Source organism: Cotesia typhae, unplaced genomic scaffold (assembly GCF_013202065.1).
Source record: "Cotesia typhae breed Kobodo isofemale line unplaced genomic scaffold, CoteBio_Ctyphae contig_20, whole genome shotgun sequence".
Classification (NCBI taxonomy): domain Eukaryota; kingdom Metazoa; phylum Arthropoda; class Insecta; order Hymenoptera; family Braconidae; genus Cotesia; species Cotesia typhae.
The window spans coordinates 4,747,566-4,769,756 of record NW_027423725.1 but is presented as its reverse complement, the minus strand read 5'-3'; the positions used below and the strand labels follow the sequence as shown (position 1 = coordinate 4,769,756).

General features: G+C 29.6%; 1 protein-coding gene across 3 annotated transcripts; it reads right to left on the bottom strand.

The window, feature by feature from the left end:
- Positions 1-6,099: 6,099 nt before the first annotated feature.
- Positions 6,100-9,249, bottom strand: LOC141538072 (uncharacterized). 3 transcript variants are annotated; one of them, XM_074259363.1, is made up of 5 exons: positions 8,448-9,249; positions 8,267-8,349; positions 7,920-8,136; positions 6,436-6,477; positions 6,100-6,357 (listed from the first exon to the last, which is right to left on the bottom strand). In XM_074259363.1, exons 2-5 carry the CDS (start codon positions 8,300-8,302, stop codon positions 6,173-6,175), a joined length of 480 nt encoding a protein of 159 aa, XP_074115464.1. In that variant the 5' UTR covers positions 8,303-8,349; positions 8,448-9,249; the 3' UTR covers positions 6,100-6,172. The 3 variants fall into 3 exon arrangements, with proteins under 3 accessions (XP_074115464.1, XP_074115463.1, XP_074115462.1); XM_074259362.1 differs by having other exon boundaries at positions 6,100-6,477; positions 8,448-8,645; positions 8,719-9,249; XM_074259361.1 differs by having other exon boundaries at positions 6,100-6,477.
- Positions 9,250-22,191: the final 12,942 nt, after the last annotated feature.

Below are 22,191 nucleotides of genomic sequence, written 5' to 3'. Positions count from 1 at the left end.
TAATTAAAACATCATAGTAATTTTTTCATAAAAAAAAAATTCTTCTGAACTTGTCTCTAATCTTTATATTTATAAATAATGCTCAATTCTAATTATTCGAAACAATAGTAAGCAATCAATTATTTGCAAGTGTGTAATGCTAATATGATTCATCGTCTTTGTCAAGAATTTATATTCTAAATCTTCTACTGAAATGACAATATGCTAATTTGTCATGTTTTAAGAGCCATCCCTAAAAATGAACTCAATTGAATAATATTTAGGATTCGCTTAAAACGTCTAAAGGATAGTGCTAAAATAAATCGTTGTATATTTCTATTGATTTTTTGTACAAAAAAAGAAAAGTATGTATGATATGTTCACTTGATACATTATTGCCCATATTATAGTAGATGCTAATGCGATTTATATTAATAATATGATAATTGTTATTGTTATTACTAATAATAGGATATTTAATGTGTCATTTAATAAATTAATAAATTTTTATTTCTACAATGAAAATATAACATATTTAAAAATATACGTATACAAAAACTAATATATTTGTATTTGTGGTGCAAGTGAAAAATTAATGATTGGTTTTTCTAAATTATTTTATAGTATGTACAGATATATTTTATATTTGATGAAAATCATTTCTAATTATGTTAATTTTATTATCTACATTTTTCAATGAAATAAGAGTAACTCTAAAACTGTAAGTAATTCCATTAGAAGTCATTGTAATCCAATGTATTATAAGTCATTGCAATCCAATGTATTATAATTAAAAATGTTAATTTATTTAAAAAAATGTAATGAAATTGACTAAAAATGAACAAATAACTGATAACTTACATTTTGCGATTTATTTCACTGTAAGACAAAAAATTTAGATTGTACAGAAAAATGAAAGAAACGAACGGATTTTTTAAAATAAATTTTCTTAATCTTTTAGCTATTGATTATGGTTGCTAATACGCTTTTACACTTTAAAAAATTTGCGGAGTGGAGTGGATTGAAGCCGAGCGAAGCGGATGATTTTCGGTTGACTTACCTCCTCTGGGGTTGAAATTCGCTTCGAAATAGATGCCATTTACATTATTAAAGTAATTTACTCCACGAAGTGTATTTTTTATTTTTTTTCCTTAATTGAAAGTAGAGAAATAGTTGTTACGCATTTAAAAATTATAAAATGCGTATTTAAAGATTATTAAAATAAAAATTAATATAACCTTGGATATATCGACTATATATATATATATATATATATATATATATATATATATATATATATATATATATATATATATATATATTAGGGTGTGCCAAAATGTAACTTCCTTGCTGGACCTTTTAAAATTGGAATTTTCAGTTACGCTTTTGAAATCAGCTGTGTTTAGGCCTTTCCTAAGATATTTTAGGGTAAGACGATAAATTTGATTTTCATAGAATTTTTTAGCAGGAGGTTTAATTGGGCACTTCCGGCGAAAATTTGAATTTTCAGCGGAAGTGCCCTAACTAAGCTTGTCAGATTGTTACAGCTTATTGCAGAATGTTTGAAATTTTCGAATTAACGACGTGTGTACACCCTTGTGGAAATAATTCTCAGAAAAAACTCTTGAAAAGTCTTTATAACTCTGAATAAGACTTTTCGAAAGTCTTCACATCCCTAACTAAGTAAAGGAAAGACTAAATAAGTCGTCAAAGCTCAGCAAAACTCTTCAAAAGTCAAATTTTCCCTGTAATTTCGGACTTTCTCAAAGAGTTATTACGACTTGATAAGACTTATTCGGTTTGACAGGAAAAGAAGAGAATATTTCTTTTCAAAAAAATTACTTATCAGAATTAAAGAAAATTGAAAATAAAACTATAAAAAAGAATTAATGCATGGTTTGTAAAAATTTTTTAAAAATAATATTTTCATCACGAAAATACTTTGATGGGCATCGAATCACTCATAGTTGAGCAAGTCATAACATCAACAGCAAATGAAGTGCACTTGCTGGTGGAAACAGATACAACTCAAAGAGTAAATCCAATCGGTATTTAATTTGGACTATCAAATATTTAAGTCAACTTTCCAGATAGGAGAGAATTTTCTAACCACACGTCACCTATTAGAAACTAAGAACACTTAAAGATTCTAACTGTAAATTCGTAAACTAAAATGTGGTTAGTATCAATTAATTTCAGCAGATAGCGTGTGGATATCACTGCAAATCCAAGCGTTTTATTTTGAAACACTTTAAGCGCTTAAATGCTTGTAGTCACTAACTAAACGCTACCTACGGTTTAATTTAAATTAAACACTACAAATGTTTATGTATAAAACACGTAAAATGTTTAACATGACAATGCATGTCAAGCGTTTTAAATAGCTAAACACTTTAAGAGTTTCATTTTATTTATTAATTAATTAATTACCTCAATATTTAAGTAAAAAGAATAACCACAATTTGTAGAGAATTATTTAATTGAATTAAATATGCTATAAAAGAAAACTTATATTCAAATTTTTTAAATTAAAATGACATTTAAACATGCGGTCTTTCAATATATTGAAAGATATAGCTATAGCTAAAAATTAATTCCAAAAAATGAAAATCTATTTCATATTTATGATTTATTGTTTATTAAGCTATGAAAAGTTTTACATTTAATTTTACCAAGTAAATTTAAATTATTCAATGTATTTAAAAATAATTTGAATTACGACACGCTCACAGAAATATTAGAAGAAAAAATTTATTTTAATCAAAGCAAATTATAATATTTAAGAAATCCATAAATGTTAATGAATTTTATATTTTATGATGAATATGTTTAAGTCAAGCTTATACTTGATTGATTTTTTGATAAATTTAAATATCACGTTATTGTTTATGGGCACTCCAAGTACTTGGTTGTCGAAAAATTGGAGAATGTTCAAGTAAAGTTTGGGATATTTAGTGTCCCATACATAATAAGATGCTAATAAACATATTAATACTTTTGACACGGTAGGATTATCAATTTCCATTTGAATATTGTTATCAGCTACAATGAAAGTCACAGAAATTTCGTTGTCTTCGACATAAATGATAACCCGAGGTGATTCACCCTCTGCTGAAGCCAAGCAATCCGTACTTGAACGTGCCTAAATTAAAAGAATAATTTCTTAGGCTATCAATGGTTATTAACTATACTAATTTCCATAACAGTTAATAAATTGAATCAAACAAACCTCTTGAATAATGAACAATGGCTTATTTTTTTTTATTCTCTTTGATAAAGCATCACACAATAATACAAGAATATTATATTCTGTGTTTACTTCTTTTTTCAGCAGCGAAAAATGTTTTCAATTTTTGCAAAACCTCATTGATATTAGTTTCAATTACACCCGCAGTTATGTTTTGTAATTTATAAAAATCATTCAAGATCTAAAAATATGAATATAATAATGAATAAATTTAAAAATACATTTACACGTAAAAAAAAATAATAATTTATGCTAGAGGTAAAACAAAGAATAAATATGAACTTCTAAAAATGTCAATAAGCTGTTTGGATTTGATGAATTATTTTGAAATAATTATCACCTATAGAATTAATTGCAAAGGAAATTAAGTCAAATCATAAAATGATACTTACTGGTTCGCATTCTTTTAAATGGGGATATTTTGAGACAACATCGAAGATAGACTTTGCTTCATTTTGGATCCAAAGTCGACGATTTTCAAAAGTTAGCGATAAAAGTCTTCGAACGTGAATAGTATTTCCTTTCTTCCCCTGCTTTTTTTCCAATTCCATTAGAGCTTTACTAATGTCTAACTTTAGAGATTCAGATCTGTAAATTAATTTATACTTGTTTTATAAGCTGAACATTTTTTAAAAATAAATTTCTCATTAAATCAATTGAAAAAAAAATTTACGTTTCAGCAGGCGTTAATGTTGCTAAAGAGGTAGCCGGTTTGATGATCTCTCCTTAAGCGTTTCTTTTTGGTGCAATTTGAGATGTTTTACCTTTTAATATCGCTCGATGATTTCTAATCCGTGAGCTAAGTTGTGATCTTACAATACTCTACAGAAGAGAGAAAAAAATATTTTTATTTTAAAAGCTGATGTATAAAATTTTTATGTTTGTATATAAAATTCAAAATATTTGTCAATATAATTAATTATATGTTGTACCTGTGGGGATTCGGTCCGTAGACGCCACGCTCTCCAGACTGTTACTTTACCTCTTGACCATATGACTTATCTTTACTGTAAAGGTATCTTTCAAACTACTTCAAGTAATTTAAATTTTATACATGATTTATCTTTACAGTTAAGGAAGTTAACTATGCCTAGTTTATTAATTATTAATAATTTATTATATATCAGAGTTATTTGTTTAAAACAGGTATGTATTTTTTTGCTCCATTAACATGTGGCTCTATGCACAGTAATAAAAAAAAATTTCTTTAAGGTTTATTCCAGAATTATAATTTTGTTGTTTTCTTTTAATTTTAAAGTTTTTTTTTTTTTTTATCCAAAACGTATAGGCACAGTGTGGCCAGATCGTGCGATTTTTTTACCCCCACTTTGTACCGCTTTCAATGTAGTCAGATGAGAGTGTCCTACAAAGTGGGGGTAAGAAAAGAGCACGTTCTGGCCACACTGTATAGGCAACTAAGAATTATCTGTGTGTTCTACAATTCAGCAATCTTTCATACTACAGCAATGAACCAAGGCGTAGCTTAAGACAATAACAGACACCTTGAAAGGACTTATCGCCTATTGATATCAACTGATCTATTTTGGTATTTATACGCAATCAAACTCAAACTTTTATTCAAAATCTTGTTTTTCGCGTATTCCTTGGAACATAGTAAGAAATTTTGTGTCATTTTGTCAAAAATCATAGTTAAAAATCATTGTTTTGGCATGGAAAATCAAAAACTTTATGCTTAAGCCGATATTTTCAATGAAAGTTGTATATTTAAAATTAATAAGGAGATAGAAATTAATGCGTCATACGGAACAAATTAATTTTAAAAATATAACTAAAAAAAAAATCAGACATGAGCAGACATGAACAGGTCTGATCAGGTCTAATTTCAGACCTGATCATACAAGAACAGGCCTGATCATACATGAACAGGCATGCCCTGATTAAAAATATTGATTGAAAAGTATTGAAAATTTTTTCAATTCTTTTCAATCCACACAGAGATTTTGAAAAATATTGAATGGAATTGAAACTTCAATTATTTGAATACTTTCTAATATCTTATAATGGAATTAAAAAGTATTGAACAAGATTCATTCTTGGATGTCTTTAATACTTTTTAATTCTAAAATGGAATTCAAAAGTATTGAATGGGACTAAATTTTTTATCGTTTCAATACTTTTCAATTAAGAAGTGAAATTCAAAAGTATTGAAAAAGATTCATTCTTGGATGTCTTTAATACTTTTCAATGCTAAAATACAATTTAAAAGTATTCAATATAATTGAAACTTTTATGATCTGTAATTTATTCTTATTTTTTGTAAAGAATGAAACCCCGGAAAAAATAATTAGGCCGCATAATACGTGGAAAATAAACGTGTCAGGTAAAATCAGAAGGCTATAAAAAAAATTGCTCGTCCAAAAATTCGAACCGTGCATCTCACACTCCCCAGAATGACAGCTTCCCAGTCAACCCAATATATATATATTGTTGTCTAGAACCATCGTGTATGATGTCAAGTTCAGCTAAGAATAAATTTTATCAAATTTCAACCTCAAAAGGGATTGGGGGCGTTTACTATGAAAATCTTTCATAGCCAAACAATAGTTTTTATGGACTCAAAGTTTTGTTGGAACCTTTTATTTATAATGTGAAAATCATCTCTAATAGGATCTTACGAAATTTCTCTATCACATAGGTGTGCGGGAGTGATAATTGTCAAAAAATTAATATTCTTCAAATACAGTTCCTGTAGATCTAAAATTTAATAAGAATCTTAAGAGCAATAGGAAATTGTAGGGATAGCCTCTAAGGTCAACAGATTTAAATATTTTCTTTTTTTTAAATTATATTTTCTTACAACTAATGTTACATAAATTATTGCAAAAACTAAAATTGGCGGTATTACAAAAATAAAATTTGTTTTTAAATAATGTATTGCATAACAATAAATAAAAGTAAATAAAAGTAAACAAATATCATGATTCTTCATGATTCATCAATAATAAATGCAGTCGAGTCCTCCGAATCTGGCTCTTCGTTCAAATCGTCCATTTCTCCATCAACACCGTTATTAATTTGGATCTCCCCTTCATCTTCAGAATCATGATTTGATCTTAGCGGTGGGGTTGGTTCTTTGACAGCTTTTTCAGTTTTGGTTTTAATTGTATTGCCTTTAAATTTAGCAATGAATTTTGAAATGTAACGTTCCAAAGAGCCAAGGTGTTTAAAAATGATATTTTCATGCATACCATGAGTAAACACTGAATTTCGGAGATAATGTTCGAAGAAACCTAAATGAAAAGAAATATTGTTAGACTAATTATTAATAACTATTAAAAAACGGAAAGGAAGAGTCAGGACAGGGAAAAGTCATTATTGTGGGAAATGTTAATGCAAGAACATGGAATTAAGAAAGTTGGTATTCCGGAGTGGAAGAAGATGTTAAAAGAACAAGAAATATGACGCAGAAAAAAGAACAATTTCTGGTTAACTATGCTATAGTAGATACAGAATATATGAAAAAATAAAAGAATTTATAGTACTAGAAAATCGAACGTGCGTTGCGCGCTTCTGTCAAAATTTTTATTATCGACAATTTAATTTATCAATATTTTCACAAATTTAACAATTAGAGATAATCATAAATTTTTTAGCTGTAGAGCAGTAATATTTAATTACTGAACACAAAATTATCGTGAATTATACATTTACACGGTCGACGGTGTAAAAATATTCAATTCACACCGCCTAAATTTAACACCGTATTTGGTATAATTTTCACACGAAAATTGTAACATCGACTCATTTACACTACACCGAGTCCAAAAAATTTTTTTATAGTGTAGTAACTGTTGCGATGGTAACCGTTGCTAAAGTGGTCACCATAGCAACGAAAAGTGACAATAATGAAAACGTTACATCAACTTTTTAATAACGGATTGAAAGGGATAAAGTCAGATCTTTTGGCTGTAATTTGCAAGCTGAAGAATAACATAATGTTTAGGAACAATAAGGAGCTTCTTAAAATGAAGCAAAAATTATTTCGAATGACACACTGATAGAAGAATTTATTAACTATTAATAATTTAATTTATTTGAAGATAATTATTTAATTTATTAAATTTTAATCAATATTTAGTAGAGTGAATTTGTTTCGCTTGCAACGTCATATGATATGAAGATTGCTTATAAATAAAAATCATCTTTATAAATTATTAGCATTAATTATGTTGCATTTTAATGATGTTTATTGTAAAAACCAAATTCCATCACAGCTCATATTTATCTTTTATATTTTTAAATATTAAAAACATTTATTTATTTAGTGAATTGAATTATTATCATTTATTCCAGCTAAAGGATGATAAAAATTGTCAAAAGAAAATTGCTATTTTTGCTCTTTATTTTAAATAAATATTTGTTAACAGTTAACAAATATTCATTAACCGTTAATAAATATTTATTAAATCCTATGTTATTAAAAAATCATTTATTAACAGTTAATAAAGCTTATTAAATATAAACAAATCCTTCTATCAGTGCAATAGTATAAGGAAACTTCGAAACGACACTATGGAGAAGGTTTTCAGCGTAATAGTCGATATCAACGAAAACTGGAAAAAAGTCAATCAAAATAAGTGATATATGGTAATACGTACTAAAGAAAGGTCGAAAAAGAAGATAGAAATAATTTAGAAATCAAAGTGGTGGGACAATTTAACATCACATCTACCTCTAGTTTGTGACAACGACGTTGGATCTAATTGATAAATTTCAGTGGATTTATTTTTTGATCTGTTTGAAGTTTTACCGCTGACGGTGCTTTTTAAGAGTACCTCGTCCCCAAATACAAATCGCGCGACATTTTCCACAAATAATTGGATTTTTGGCAAAGCCATGAGTTTATGGTAAAAATTGGTGGTTATCCATTTATCATATCCCATATAAACCTGCAGCAACAACGACAATAATAATAATAATAATAATAATAATAATAATAATAATAATAATAATAATAATCCAAACAGGGTAATTATTATTATATTTTAGAAATGATTGTCATATAACTTTATTACATACTTGTCCTTTTTCTTCGTCAATGAAGCCAATTTTCATTTCTGGTTCCTTATCGATTCCAGCTGCTTTGATATTTTTTAAGCCCTCTGTCAAAAAAACATAATTTCCAAAATCTTAATAATACAAAAATTATATAATACATCTAAAAATAATAACAAAAACAACATTAATAATTACAACAAACCTAGGACCAATTTCTGTCCTTTAATTACTTCTCCTTGTAATTTATTGTTTCGTTCAATCGCTTCCTCGTATTTTACTTTTAAATCTTGTAATTCTTTTGTTTTCACAAGGATAATATTATCTTTTACCCTTAATTTATTTTTGCATTCATTGTTAATTTTTTGAGTACACAGATCTCACGCATGGCTTCGGAAAGTGTCTAAATAAAAAAATAATAAAATCACCGTAAATGATACGATCATCACTTTCATATACTTAAACAAAAAATTTACTTCAATTTTTCCCTGGTGTGGTGGTGAGTTGATCTCCTCTTTTCTTAGAACAGAGTTGTGGACAATAACGGACCGTGCCAAAGAAACCGTAATAATGCCGGTAACCATAATTGAAAGCAAAATGATATACATATCGATAAAAGCGATGACATGTAATGAGAAAGATCAGAATTACTTAACTCAACAGCCGAATGACTTTGAAGTTCAGTAGTGTAGTAGTGATACTCCAGATGTAACTTTGTATATAAAAAATAATTCAAAAAATGTAACTTGTAATCAAAATGAACTCGTTTTTACTTAATATTATGTAAATGCAAGAAAAATTTGTAAAAATACAACAATAAAATTTATTATTACATAAAAACTCACATTTCATTTAGTGATTTAGATTTATCATTTGATAAGGTAATTTGTAACGTAGAGATCAAACTTTCTATTCGATAATAAGAAATTAAAATTTTACAGCTTCTAAGCAAAAAAAAAATTTCAATTGATTTCAGGAGATAAAAGATTGGAAAATTTAAATTTTGGCTTCAGTTAATTAATTAAAAAAAAAAAAATAGAAACATTGAAAACTCTGATTAATTAAAATTTTTGTAATCCTACACGTGATCCAAAATATTAAACTATTAAACTACTAAACTATTAAATATTAAACTATAAATAGGAGAAAGATTGAAAAAAATTCACAAATTTGAATTAATATCAATTAAATTTGAAGCCAACGCGTCGGAAATTTAGGACTATTGTAATATTGAGAATGATGCAGAAAGATTCACAAATTTCAATAAATTTTAATTTTTTCAATCTTATATGTGACCCGAAATAAGTGACTATTTTGTTATTGAAAAAGATTCAGAAAAATTGACAACTCTAAATTAATTTTAATTTTTTCAATCCTACACGTGATCGAAAATTAAAAATTATTTTGGTATTGAGAAAGATTCAAAAATATTCACAAATTTGAATTCATATCAATTTATTTGAAGTCAACGCATACTTAGAAATATAGAACTATTGTGGTATTGAAAAGGATTCAGAAAGATTCAAAAATTGTTATTAATTCTAATTTTTTCAATCTTATGTGTGACCCGAAATAAGTGACTATTTTGTTATTGAAAAAGATTCAGAAAAATTGACAACTCTAAATTAATTTTAATTTTTTCAATCCTACACGTGATCGAAAATTAAAAACTATTTTGGTATTGAGAAAGATTCAAAAATATTCACAAATTTGAATTCATATCAATTTATTTGAAGTCAACGCATACTTAGAAATATAGAACTATTGTGGTATTGAAAAGGATTCAGAGAGATTCAAAAATTGTTATTAATTCTAATTTTTTTCAATCTTATGTGTGACCCGAAATAAGTGACTATTTTGTTATTGAAAAAGATTCAGAAAAATTGAAAACTCTAAATTAATTTTAATTTTTTCAATCCTACACGTGATCGAAAATTAAAAACTATTTTGGTATTGAGAAAGATTCAAAAATATTCACAAATTTGAATTCATATCAATTTATTTGAAGTCAACGCATACTTAGAAATATAGAACTATTGTGGTATTGAAAAGGATTCAGAAAGATTCAAAAATTGTTATTAATTCTAATTTTTTCAATCTTATGTGTGACCCGAAATAAGTGACTATTTTGTTATTGAAAAGATTCAGAAAAATTGAAAACTCTAAATTAATTTTAATTTTTTCAATCCTACACGTGATCGAAAATTAAAAACTATTTTGGTATTGAGAAAGATTCAAAAATATTCACAAATTTGAATTCATATCAATTTATTTGAAGTCAACGCATACTTAGAAATATAGAACTATTGTGGTATTGAAAAGGATTCAGAAAGATTCAAAAATTGTTATTAATTCTAATTTTTTCAATCTTATATGTGACCCGAAATGAGTGACTATTTTGTTATTGAAAAGATTCAGAAAAATTGAAAACTCTCAATTAATTTGAATTTTTTCAATCCTACGCGTGATCTGAAATAAGAAATTATTTTGGTATTGAGATCGATTCAGAAAGATTGAAAGCTCTCAATCAATTTTAATTTTCAATCCTACACTTGATCTGAAATAAGAAACTATTTTGGTATTGAGAAGGATTCAGAAAGATTGAAAATGTTAATCCATTTGAATCTTTCTTAATCCATCTCATAACTCGAAATGTGGAATTATTTTGGTATTGAGAAGAATTCAAAAAGATTGAAAACTGTCAATTAATTTGAATCTTTTTCAATCCCACACGTAACCCGAAAATACGGAACTTTTTTGTTATTGAAGAGGATTCAAAAAGATTAAAAATATCAATTCATCTGAATCTTTTTCAATTCTTTAAGAGTTCAGAAATTCTTATATTATTTTTAGATTCAATATAATTGAAAAGTATTAATTTTATGTTCAGATGAAAAACTTGTGGGATAGGATTTATTCAAAAGTATTCAATTCTCATCTTTTTCAATACTTTTCAATGAGTATTTTTAATCAGGGTGGTCAGGTCTGATCATTTTTTCCCGGGATGAACAGACCTAAGGTATTTAACGCTTCAGATATGAACAGGCATGGACAGGCCTGAGCGTATTTACCGCTTCAGAGATGAACAGACATGGACAGACCTGATCAGGCATGATCATGTCTAATTTCAGGTCTGGTCATACATGAACAGGCCTGATCATACATGAACAGGCATGGTCAGGTCTGATAATTTTTTCCCGGGATATTTTTAAAATTTCGCACAATGGTGACAAGTGCCTTGAAATAAGCATGTGCAAATTCAAACCGAAAACATCCTTGTTGTCGTGCAGGGCCGAATAGTCTAATATATAATGGAATATAATCTAAAAAGTGAATCTTGGGAATATCTTTTCCAGGATACAATTCAAGAAATTTTAATTTAAAGGTAACAATCATACGACTCAAGGTAGCAACTGATTCATCCCTTATTTCATATGCTAGACATAAATTCATAATTTGTAGTAGTAAAATGAAACAATCAAGTCTTGTAATAACATCTTCATCTTCAGTATTGTAAATCCATTTACCAATTAAAAATGGTAAAACGTGTGCTAATGCAAATATTTGCGCAGCACTCTGACGTAATTTTTTATCATCACTAAGATCATTACTTTGGATAATCGCAGGCTTATCTCGACTAAAATGTCCAAAATCAAACGCCATTAATTGTTCATTAAACTGTTGAATAGTAAATAATCCTTTTTCTTCAATACAATAGTTTAAAAATAATCGACATACAAGCTCAGTGACCCCTTCATTTAGAACATGCATACAATCTTGTGGGAAACACTTTGTTATATCAAAATATGGAATTTCTGCTAATGGGCTCATTTAATTAATGCCATAAAATAACTGCCAAAAATTTTTTGCAGCCTTAGTGGCATAGTTATCATTAATGGCATCCAAATGTTGTTGATGCGCGTCTTTATTCCTTAAAAAAAATTCTGTTTCTGTACTGGTCTTGATTTCATCTTTTGTCAGCATACATGTCCGACATGGGCGATGTGCAGAAACAAACTCTTTATAACCACCCATCATTGCTGATGCAGGAGTATCACCCGAAAAAAACAGTAAAGAACCTTTGTAATTCTTGGTAACTCCATTTGAAGTAATTTCAATTCATTCAGTTTGTAATTTTTTTATCCCATCAATGAAAGGCTGTAAGACTTTACTTAATGCACCTGGTTCTTTTAAATAACAACTCTTTACTATAGCTAATAATTGTATTGTATTTTGTGATGAACGTAATTTTGGTTTGATATTAGCAAGTGTCCAATAGAACATAGTCAGCTTTTGAGTTTTAGAACTTGAAGCCAATGGATTAGCTACTCCCAACTCGTCCATGTACAAAATTATAGCCAAAGCTTTAGAGTTTTCTTGAAAAAAATGATTTTCTTGAAAATATCTGCCATCGAGTACTGTCCGATAAATACCATCTTCATGAATTAATGGATTATCGACGTTCTCTCGGACTTCATCATTCATCATAAGATTAATTAAATTTTCCGTGAATGGAACGATGTATGCATTACTTTCCACTTTGCACAGCTGAGATTTTTTTTGTAAGCATCCGTTCTTTTTTTTCCATTGAAATTTTCTCGCTATAACTATTTTAGAAGCCGGTACCATTTTCAAATCCTTAACCATTTACAAATTATAACGGTTGGACTCATACTTCTATAATCAATATCGGATTATTAAAATATATTTTATTTACATTTACCTTGATTTTGCTCACCGTCAAGTGGTACTCCATCATCAAATCCGTCTTCATTGACGTTATTTAATTGTTGAGACAAATGTGAATGTTTCCTATAAATATGCTGGCGAAATGATTTCCATTTAGTATAAGTTCTACCGCAACTTTGTTCTACACAAGTAACTTTAAACAACGGATCATACTGATGATTACGAACGACGTGCTTCATCAAAGAGAAATTTGAATCACAGACAACAAAACACATTACACAAGAAAACGTACCTTCTCGATTCATATTTATTATTTAATAATGTAAATTAGTATTCAATAACTTAATAAGTAACAAAATGGCTTATATATTTGTGTGTAAAAATTTAATAATTTTACCTGGTATTTAAAAATTCTTTTTATCAGGTTACCTATTTAAAAAGAACGTTTTTTTTTTTTTTTTATTGTACTCAGAGTAGGACCAGCCATAATACATGGAGACAAGTGAATTTGGCGCGTTCTAATAGCTCATGTACACATATACATGTATACTGTGCCGCTCCTACCGTACAGTCAGTAGCTCGACGTGGGAGAATACATGGACACACACATTTATATACACTGCTGCTATATTTCCTCGAGGACCCGCACGAGTCTCGGTGTATCGGCGTAGATATTCATTTCTTTGTTTTTGGGATACCGTGTAGTTCTGATTGTTTAAGCGTAATCAATAATTTTTTTTAGTAAAATTTAGTAATTTTAAATTAAAAAAAAATTATATTATAACAAATTATAATAGAAGTGATTGTGAATTTTCATATTATTATAAAAAATGGAAAAAAAAGTTTATTGTTTTATTGAAGGGCGTAATAAATGTATTAAATTCATATCGAAGCCCGATGTATCTGACTTGGAAGCAATTAAACCAAAAATTTACGACATTTGTCAGCAAGATCTAATTTTAAAACAAAAAACGGCTAATAAAACTATTGTAGTTCAAAAGAAAGATGACGACGATGAAGTGTGGTTTGATATTGAAAAAAATGACGAGATTGAAAACAAAGCCAAATTGAAAGTAATTTTTTTGCTAGAAGAGTTTAGGTACCAAACATCAGTGGTAAGCTATGATAATATTGAGGAACAGCCCATTAAGATATTGCATATTGAACCTGAAGAAAGCAATGATTTTCAAACAATTGATGAGGTAATTACTAGGACTCCCTTGTGGAAATAATTCTCTGAAAAAACTCTTGAAAAGTCTTTATAACTCTGAATAAGACTTTTCGAAAGTCTTCACATCCCTAACTAAGTAAAGGAAAGACTTAATAAGTCTTCAAAACTCTGCGATACTCTTCAAAAATCAAATTTTCCCTGCAATTTCGGAATTTCTCAAAGAGTTATTAAGACTTGATAAGACTTGTTCAGTTTTACAGGAAAAGAAGAAAATATTTCTTTTCAAAAAAATTACTTATCACAATTAAATAAAACTATAAAAAAGAATTAATGCATGTTTTAAAAAAATTTTTTAAATAATATTTTCATCACGAAAATACTTTGATGGGCATCGAATCACTCATAGTTGAGCAAGTCAAAACATCAACAGCAAATGAAGTGCACTTGCTGTTGATGTTTTGACTTGCTCAACTATGAGTGATTCGATGCCCATCAAAGTATTTTCGTGATGAAAATATTATTTAAAAAAAATTTTTTTAAAACATGCATTAATTCTTTTTTATAGTTTTATTTAATTGTGATAAGTAATTTTTTTGAAAAGAAATATTTTCTTCTTTTCCTGTAAAACTGAACAAGTCTTATCAAGTCTTAATAACTCTTTGAGAAATTCCGAAATTGCAGGGAAAATTTGATTTTTGAAGAGTATCGCAGAGTTTTGAAGACTTATTAAGTCTTTCCTTTACTTAGTTAGGGATGTGAAGACTTTCGAAAAGTCTTATTCAGAGTTATAAAGACTTTTCAAGAGTTTTTTCAGAGAATTATTTCCACAAGTGCTGAGAGTAAACCAGTAAAAATAGTTGAAGAAAATTTGATCAGGTAAGTTTTATTTGAATTGAAATTTTAGATTCAGCACAATGATTAAAGTGAAAAAAAAAAAAAAATTAAAGTTTAATTTAACTAAAAAATATCAAGCCTTTCTAGCCATTAGAATCACCAGCTCCACATGATCATGACAAACCATCCTCAAGCTCAAATGGTTTATTGTTCCCAGCGATGCCTGTTCTTAATCCAAAGCCTGGATCAATTGCTCTGCCAGCGGTGTTACCGCCCTTAACTTATGACTTAGAAAATAAAATAAAGACATCAGGACTCCTTAAATGTCAAGCCAAGCTGATTTACCATTGGGGTTCGTATTTGTGACAGATGACTGCAGGGCAACCGACGAAACAAGATTATTCTAATCTCGCAACTTCTATAGTTCAAGCTTACCCATTATTGAAAGGTGGTACCTCGGAAAATGTGAGTAATTAATTATATTGACAAATATTTTGAATTTTATATACAAACATAAAAATTTTATACATCAGCTTTTAAAATAAAAATATTTTTTTCTCTCTTCTGTAGAGTATTGTAAGATCACAACTTAGCTCACGGATTAGAAATCATCGAGCGATATTAAAAGGTAAAACATCTCAAATTGCACCAAAAAGAAACGCTTAAGGAGAGATCATCAAACCGGCTACCTCTTTAGCAACATTAACGCCTGCTGAAACGTAAATTTTTTTTTCAATTGATTTAATGAGAAATTTATTTTTAAAAAATGTTCAGCTTATAAAACAAGTATAAATTAATTTACAGATCTGAATCTCTAAAGTTAGACATTAGTAAAGCTCTAATGGAATTGAAAAAAAAGCAGGGGAAGAAAGGAAATACTATTCACGTTCGAAGACTTTTATCGCTAACTTTTGAAAATCGTCGACTTTGGATCCAAAATGAAGCAAACCCGGGAAAAAATGATCAGACCTGACCATGCCTGTTCATGTATGATCAGGCCTGAAATTAGACCTGATCATGCCTGTTCATGTATGACCAGGCCTGAAGTTATACATGATCATGCCTGATCAGTTCTGTTCATGCCTGCTCATATCTGGAGTACTAAATACGCTCAGGCCTGATCAGGCCTGTCCATGCCTGACCAGACCTATCCATGCCTGCTCATGTCTGTTCATGTCTAAAGTGTTAAATACGTTCAGGCCTGTCCATGCCTGATCAGACCTCTCCATGCCTGATCAGACCTGTCCATGCCTGTTCATGTCTGAAGTGTTAAATACGCTCAGGCCTGTTCATACCTGTTCATGTCTATTCATGTCTGACCATGCCTGTTTATGACTGTTCCTCTCTGACTACCCGGGAAAAAATGATCAGACCTGACCATGCCTGTTCATGTATGATCAGGCCTGAAATTAGACCTGATCATGCCTGTTCATGTATGACCAGGCCTGAAGTTATACATGATCATGCCTGATCAGTTCTGTTCATGCCTGCTCATATCTGGAGTACTAAATACGCTCAGGCCTGATCAGGCCTGTCCATGCCTGACCAGACCTGTCCATGCCTGCTCATGTCTGTTCATGTCTAAAGTGTTAAATACGTTCAGGCCTGTCCATGCCTGATCAGACCTCTCCATGCCTGATCAGACCTGTCCATGCCTGTTCATGTCTGAAGTGTTAAATACGCTCAGGCCTGTTCATACCTGTTCATGTCTATTCATGTCTGACCATGCCTGTTTATGACTGTTCCTCTCTGACTATAGTCAGAGATATGATAAAAATTTTTTCTTTGACGAAAAAAATTTTTGGTCATCACAAAAAGTGCAAAATTATTTTTAACATTACGTTTATTTAAATAATTTTGAAATAAAAAATTTATTACATTTTCTATGGGATGTTATGGTCTGCTCTGCTCCTGCCTAATATGAAAATCATTACTTATTATATTATTTAAATAAATGTGATATTATAATGAGATTCGGTTACATAAATAAATTAGGACTATCAAAATATATTATAAAACCAATTTTAACATTATATTTATCATAAACTTATTCGATACTCTATGTACTTCATAGAATTGTTACATCTAATATAGCAGCACAGCAGGCGGGAAATTCAAGGCAAACGGATAACACCAGAGTTAAACAGCATTGAGCATGGTTGGTAGTTGGATGGTTGACCGCTGGTGTTACATCCTTACAATAATATGTAATTATTTTTTTTTTTATTTTATTTTATTATAGAGAATTGCGTACGACTCTATCAAGTACTACAACCATAAAATTAAGCAAAATAATTAATTAAAAATAGTAATGGGTTTTCAGACCTGACCATGTCTGATCAGGCCTGATCAGGTCAATTCATGCCTGATCAGGCATGGTCATTTTTCATGTCTGATCAGGGCTGAAGACTCATGCCTGTTCATGTCTGATCAGGTCTGATCATTTTTTCCCGGGAAGTCTATCTTCGATGTTGTCTCAAAATATCCCCATTTAAAAGAATGCGAACCAGTAAGTATCATTTTATGATTTGACTTAATTTCCTTTGCAATTAATTCTATAGGTGATAATTATTTCAAAATAATTCATCAAATCCAAACAGCTTATTGACATTTTTAGAAGTTCATATTTATTCTTTGTTTTACCTCTAGCATAAATTATTATTTTTTTTTACGTGTAAATGTATTTTTAAATTTATTCATTATTATATTCATATTTTTAGATCTTGAATGATTTTTATAAATTACAAAACATAACTGCGGGTGTAATTGAAACTAATATCAATGAGGTTTTGCAAAAATTGAAAACATTTTTCGCTGCTGAAAAAAAAGAAGTAAACACAGAATATAATATTCTTGTATTATTGTGTGATGCTTTATCAAAGAGAATAAAAAAAAAATAAGCCATTGTTCATTATTCAAGAGGTTTGTTTGATTCAATTTATTAACTGTTATGGAAATTAGTATAGTTAATAACCATTGATAGCCTAAGATATTATTCTTTTTAATTTAGGCACGTTCAAGTACGGATTGCTTGGCTTCAGCAGAGGGTGAATCACCTCGGGTTATCATTTATGTCGAAGACAACGAAATTTCTGTGACTTTCATTGTAGCTGATAACAATATTCAAATGGAAATTGATAATCCTACCGTGTCAAAAGTATTAATATGTTTATTAGCATCTTATTATGTATGGGACACTAAATATCCCAAACTTTACTTGAACATTCTCCAATTTTTCGACAACCAAGTACTTGGAGTGCCCATAAACAATAACGTGATATTTAAATTTATCAAAAAAATCAATCAAGTATAAGCTTGACTTAAACATATTCATCATAAAATATAAAATTCATTAACATTTATGGATTTCTTAAATATTATAATTTGCTTTGATTAAAATAAATTTTTTCTTCTAATATTTCTGTGAGCGTGTCGTAATTCAAATTATTTTTAAATACATTGAATAATTTAAATTTACTTGGTAAAATTAAATGTAAAACTTTTCATAGCTTAATAAACAATAAATCATAAATATGAAATAGATTTTCATTTTTTGGAATTAATTTTTAGCTAATTTTTAGCGAACGGTATGACCGATTTCATCGTGGTTGGCGCCATTCGAAAGGGCTTGTGTTATAGGCACAGTGAGCTCACTTCTGGCGAAATCCAAATCCAATGCATGGTCAAACTAAGGTCAAACTATTTGACAGCAACATCTCACCTTGTAGACCGCTCGAGTTTAGGGTTTCGATCATCTAGACAGCATAAAAAAACACCAAACCGTTTCTTAAAACCGATCTTTCTACTTCCCCAGAACACCCCTTGATACTTGAGGCTTGAATTTGAACTTACCAGCCTGTTCATAAGACTAATAGAATACGTTGACAGTACTTTTTTTTTCTTTGTAAAAAGCCGATAGAAAGTGACGGTTCACTTTTCGACCGCTCTAGCCTCTATTTTATTCGGAAGCAGCCCTCGGAAAACCACTTTCCAAAAGCCGATGTAACTACTATTCCTTATTAGCAAATTTATTTGATGTTAATCTCATTAAGGCAGTCAAAACTCTCAGACTGCCAGTTTAAGTTAATTTTATTTTCTTACAAATTTTGTGTGGTTGAATAGTAAAGACCCTGGAGGTTGCTTCTGGTGCAGATTACAATGGAATTATTTTGGTAACAAGGACTTAACTTATTTCAAATTCACTAAATCACTCATTAATTGAATATGAATAATTTTATCAGCTTTAGATAAAGCAATATTTAACACAATAATACGATTTATTTGACTTATAACAGTACAAACTTTTGATAACGTATAACTTGGTTGTTTTAGAATAATTTATTAAAATACTTATTTTAAACTTTAATTAACAACTGGATTGATTGATAAGTAGTAACGTGTAAAAACAAGTAAAAACGTGCCAGCTCGTGCCGAGTGTAGGATCGAGGTCCCGATTAATGCTCGGGTTTGTTAGGTATTGGATCATTCTCCTCTTTCAAGTCGTCTGTAACGTCACGAATGCAGTAAAATTGACATTGTCTTAACGTGTGGAGCTGGATCATCTATATTTTAAAAATAGACCCTGATCGTTGGCCTCGTTTATGCCTATTCCGAATTATTAAAGTCTCAAAGAGCCCAATTAAGGATCTTAAATACAACTAGGTGGAAAAATTAGAACTAATCTTAAAGCAATGATACCTTCTAATCCCTAAAACCTGGTATGATTTTTTTGCGATTTTTATCGATTTTACGAAATTTTTTCAAATTTTAACGGCTCTACAGTAGGCTAATTAACGTTCAGATTCAGATTCTGAGAATTGAAATATATGAAAATCATACGTGATCCGGGTCTACAAAAATTTTTTCGTCGCCGTGATTGAAGTTTTTTGCAATTTTTTTTTGTTTTTTTTTTTTTGCGTTTTACTCAAATATGGAGGGTGTTCGGGCCAAACGAACTTCAAATTTAAATTCAGCGAGTCGATATCCATGCTCGTAAATAAGTCCGGTCAAATGCGCAAATAATTTTTTTTTATGTGCCGGTGTTATTAATGAAAAAAATACAAATAAGGTAATTAGATATACGGATACGATTTACGAGTTTAAATTATATGTAAATTCTAAAATATCTAGCCAATATTATTTCAATCACAAAAACCATAGCTCCAAATGCAGAAAGAAAACTGATAGAATAATAATTGAATATCAACTCATCATAGCCAAATTGGTCATACTCTTCTCTGGCCTCCATCCTATTCTTGATTTTAGCATTTTTTTTTGAACTTTCAAATTTTTTTTGTTCATAACTCACCAATACTAACGCTGCTTCTGAAGTCTTTGATGCTATTTCATCAAACTTATTCTTTAAGGGCCAGTTTTTTCTGGTCCAATGAACGTAAAAACTCTTAAAGGCTGCTGTTTGCGACAGATACATATCGGGATTTTTACGAGCATAATACCGTAATGCATCTCTTTCATGTATACAAGCTACTGTAAAATTCGTCTTTGCTTTTTTAATACAATCTTTCACCTGTAAGTAAGTAATTGGATGAAGATATTTTTTGTCTGCATTAGTCACCCATAAACTATCATTAATCATAGTTTGGCCCAATACATCTGAATAGTACACATGGAACTTGTTTTCATGGAGGTCTTTTAGCGTCTCGATATTGCGTCTCGTAGGATTTGACAGAATCGCAGACACGTGGCCCTGAAAGTCGGGAACTATCAAGAACGCAAACAGAAATCCAAAGAAAAAGATGAACTTAATTGCTAGTCGGTTAAGCGGGGATTCAAGTCCCATGCTGACTAGTAATCTCATAGCATCCATCAAAGCCTCGCGTATATCGTCTCTGTTGAGTACCATAGCTATCGTGAACATAACAAACAACCCAATTGTCTTAACTACAAATTCTATATCACTAGTTACTTCGTTGAGTTCTGTTAAGAAATTTGCCCTTCTGGAAATGATATAATAAGAACGCTCGTTAGAATAGTCCGCCACGATATCTACATACTTATAGTTAGTATCTTTTAATGGCACGTATAAATCATGTACGTCACTTGTTTGGTCAACTAATTGTTGAACGTAACCTTGCGTTAATTGAGACGAACTTGGATATGGAATTATTTCTAGTCATGGGGTAGCATTAATATAAGCTGGGAAATGTAATACGGTTGCCCTGTGTTTTTTAAATAGACGTTCCAGAGTCTCATTAGCGAATTTTTGAGTATTTTGGGATTTTGAAATTTCAAAACGACTGAATTTTATGTTCACACTTTCTAAATAATCCGTCTTTTCGAAAGTTATACTTTTACATAGTTTTAGGTCTGAAAACAAACATACTGTATTGTAATTAACTGACAGCACAGCTTTCTGATGTAATACAATAGTTAATTATTAAAGTACCTTTTGAATAATTTAATGTATAAAAATTCATTTTCTTGTTACTTTCCCCAAATTCCTCAGTTAGGACCCACGGCTTTGGAGCATATCTTGCATAAGGATTCATTGTAAGGATGACCGTCAAATCTTTTTTATTGCACAAGTAATAGACTAACAATAAATCCCGCTTCCACATGAATTCGAGAATGATCGTAGAACTTCTACAATGTAATTCGGTGTCAATGATTACAAAGGGTGATTGAATACTCCACAATGTCGATTTCTTGAGATGGTTCATAATTTCCTTCAGACTATCTATTGACTCAAAAAAAAGCACGTACGTTGGATATGCAGGGAGAAAACCTGTGATCTGCTTTTTAAATTCGTTATCAATTATAATTAGTGAATTTTTAACTGGATCCCAATTATTGTCGAATAATTCCTTGGAGATCATCACAGGATTTGAATTATTTGTGAGACACGTTTCAACCAACTCCCTCTGTAAACAAAAAATAATTTATCACAATTTATCGCGTTACCTTGGTTGTACATCTTTGATTCAAAATCTTATATTTTTTTTATCAGAAGTTGATTCATAATTTTAATTATTTTTTCAATAATTATTTAAAAAGTAACCACCCTCGAAGTGACTTCGTTTATCAATTTTCCTACAAAATTCGAATTCATTTTTTCTAAAGATAAATCAATAAACAATCTAGAAATTTATTAAGCCGGCCGATTATTCCTCGGATTTTTCGCCATATTTTAGTGATTGAGCTTCTTAAGCTATTCGAGTTTAGTTGTAAATTTTTGAGTTTGAAATTCGAACATTCAGAGGTTATTCTAATTTGGACGCCTGAAAAAAACGCTATT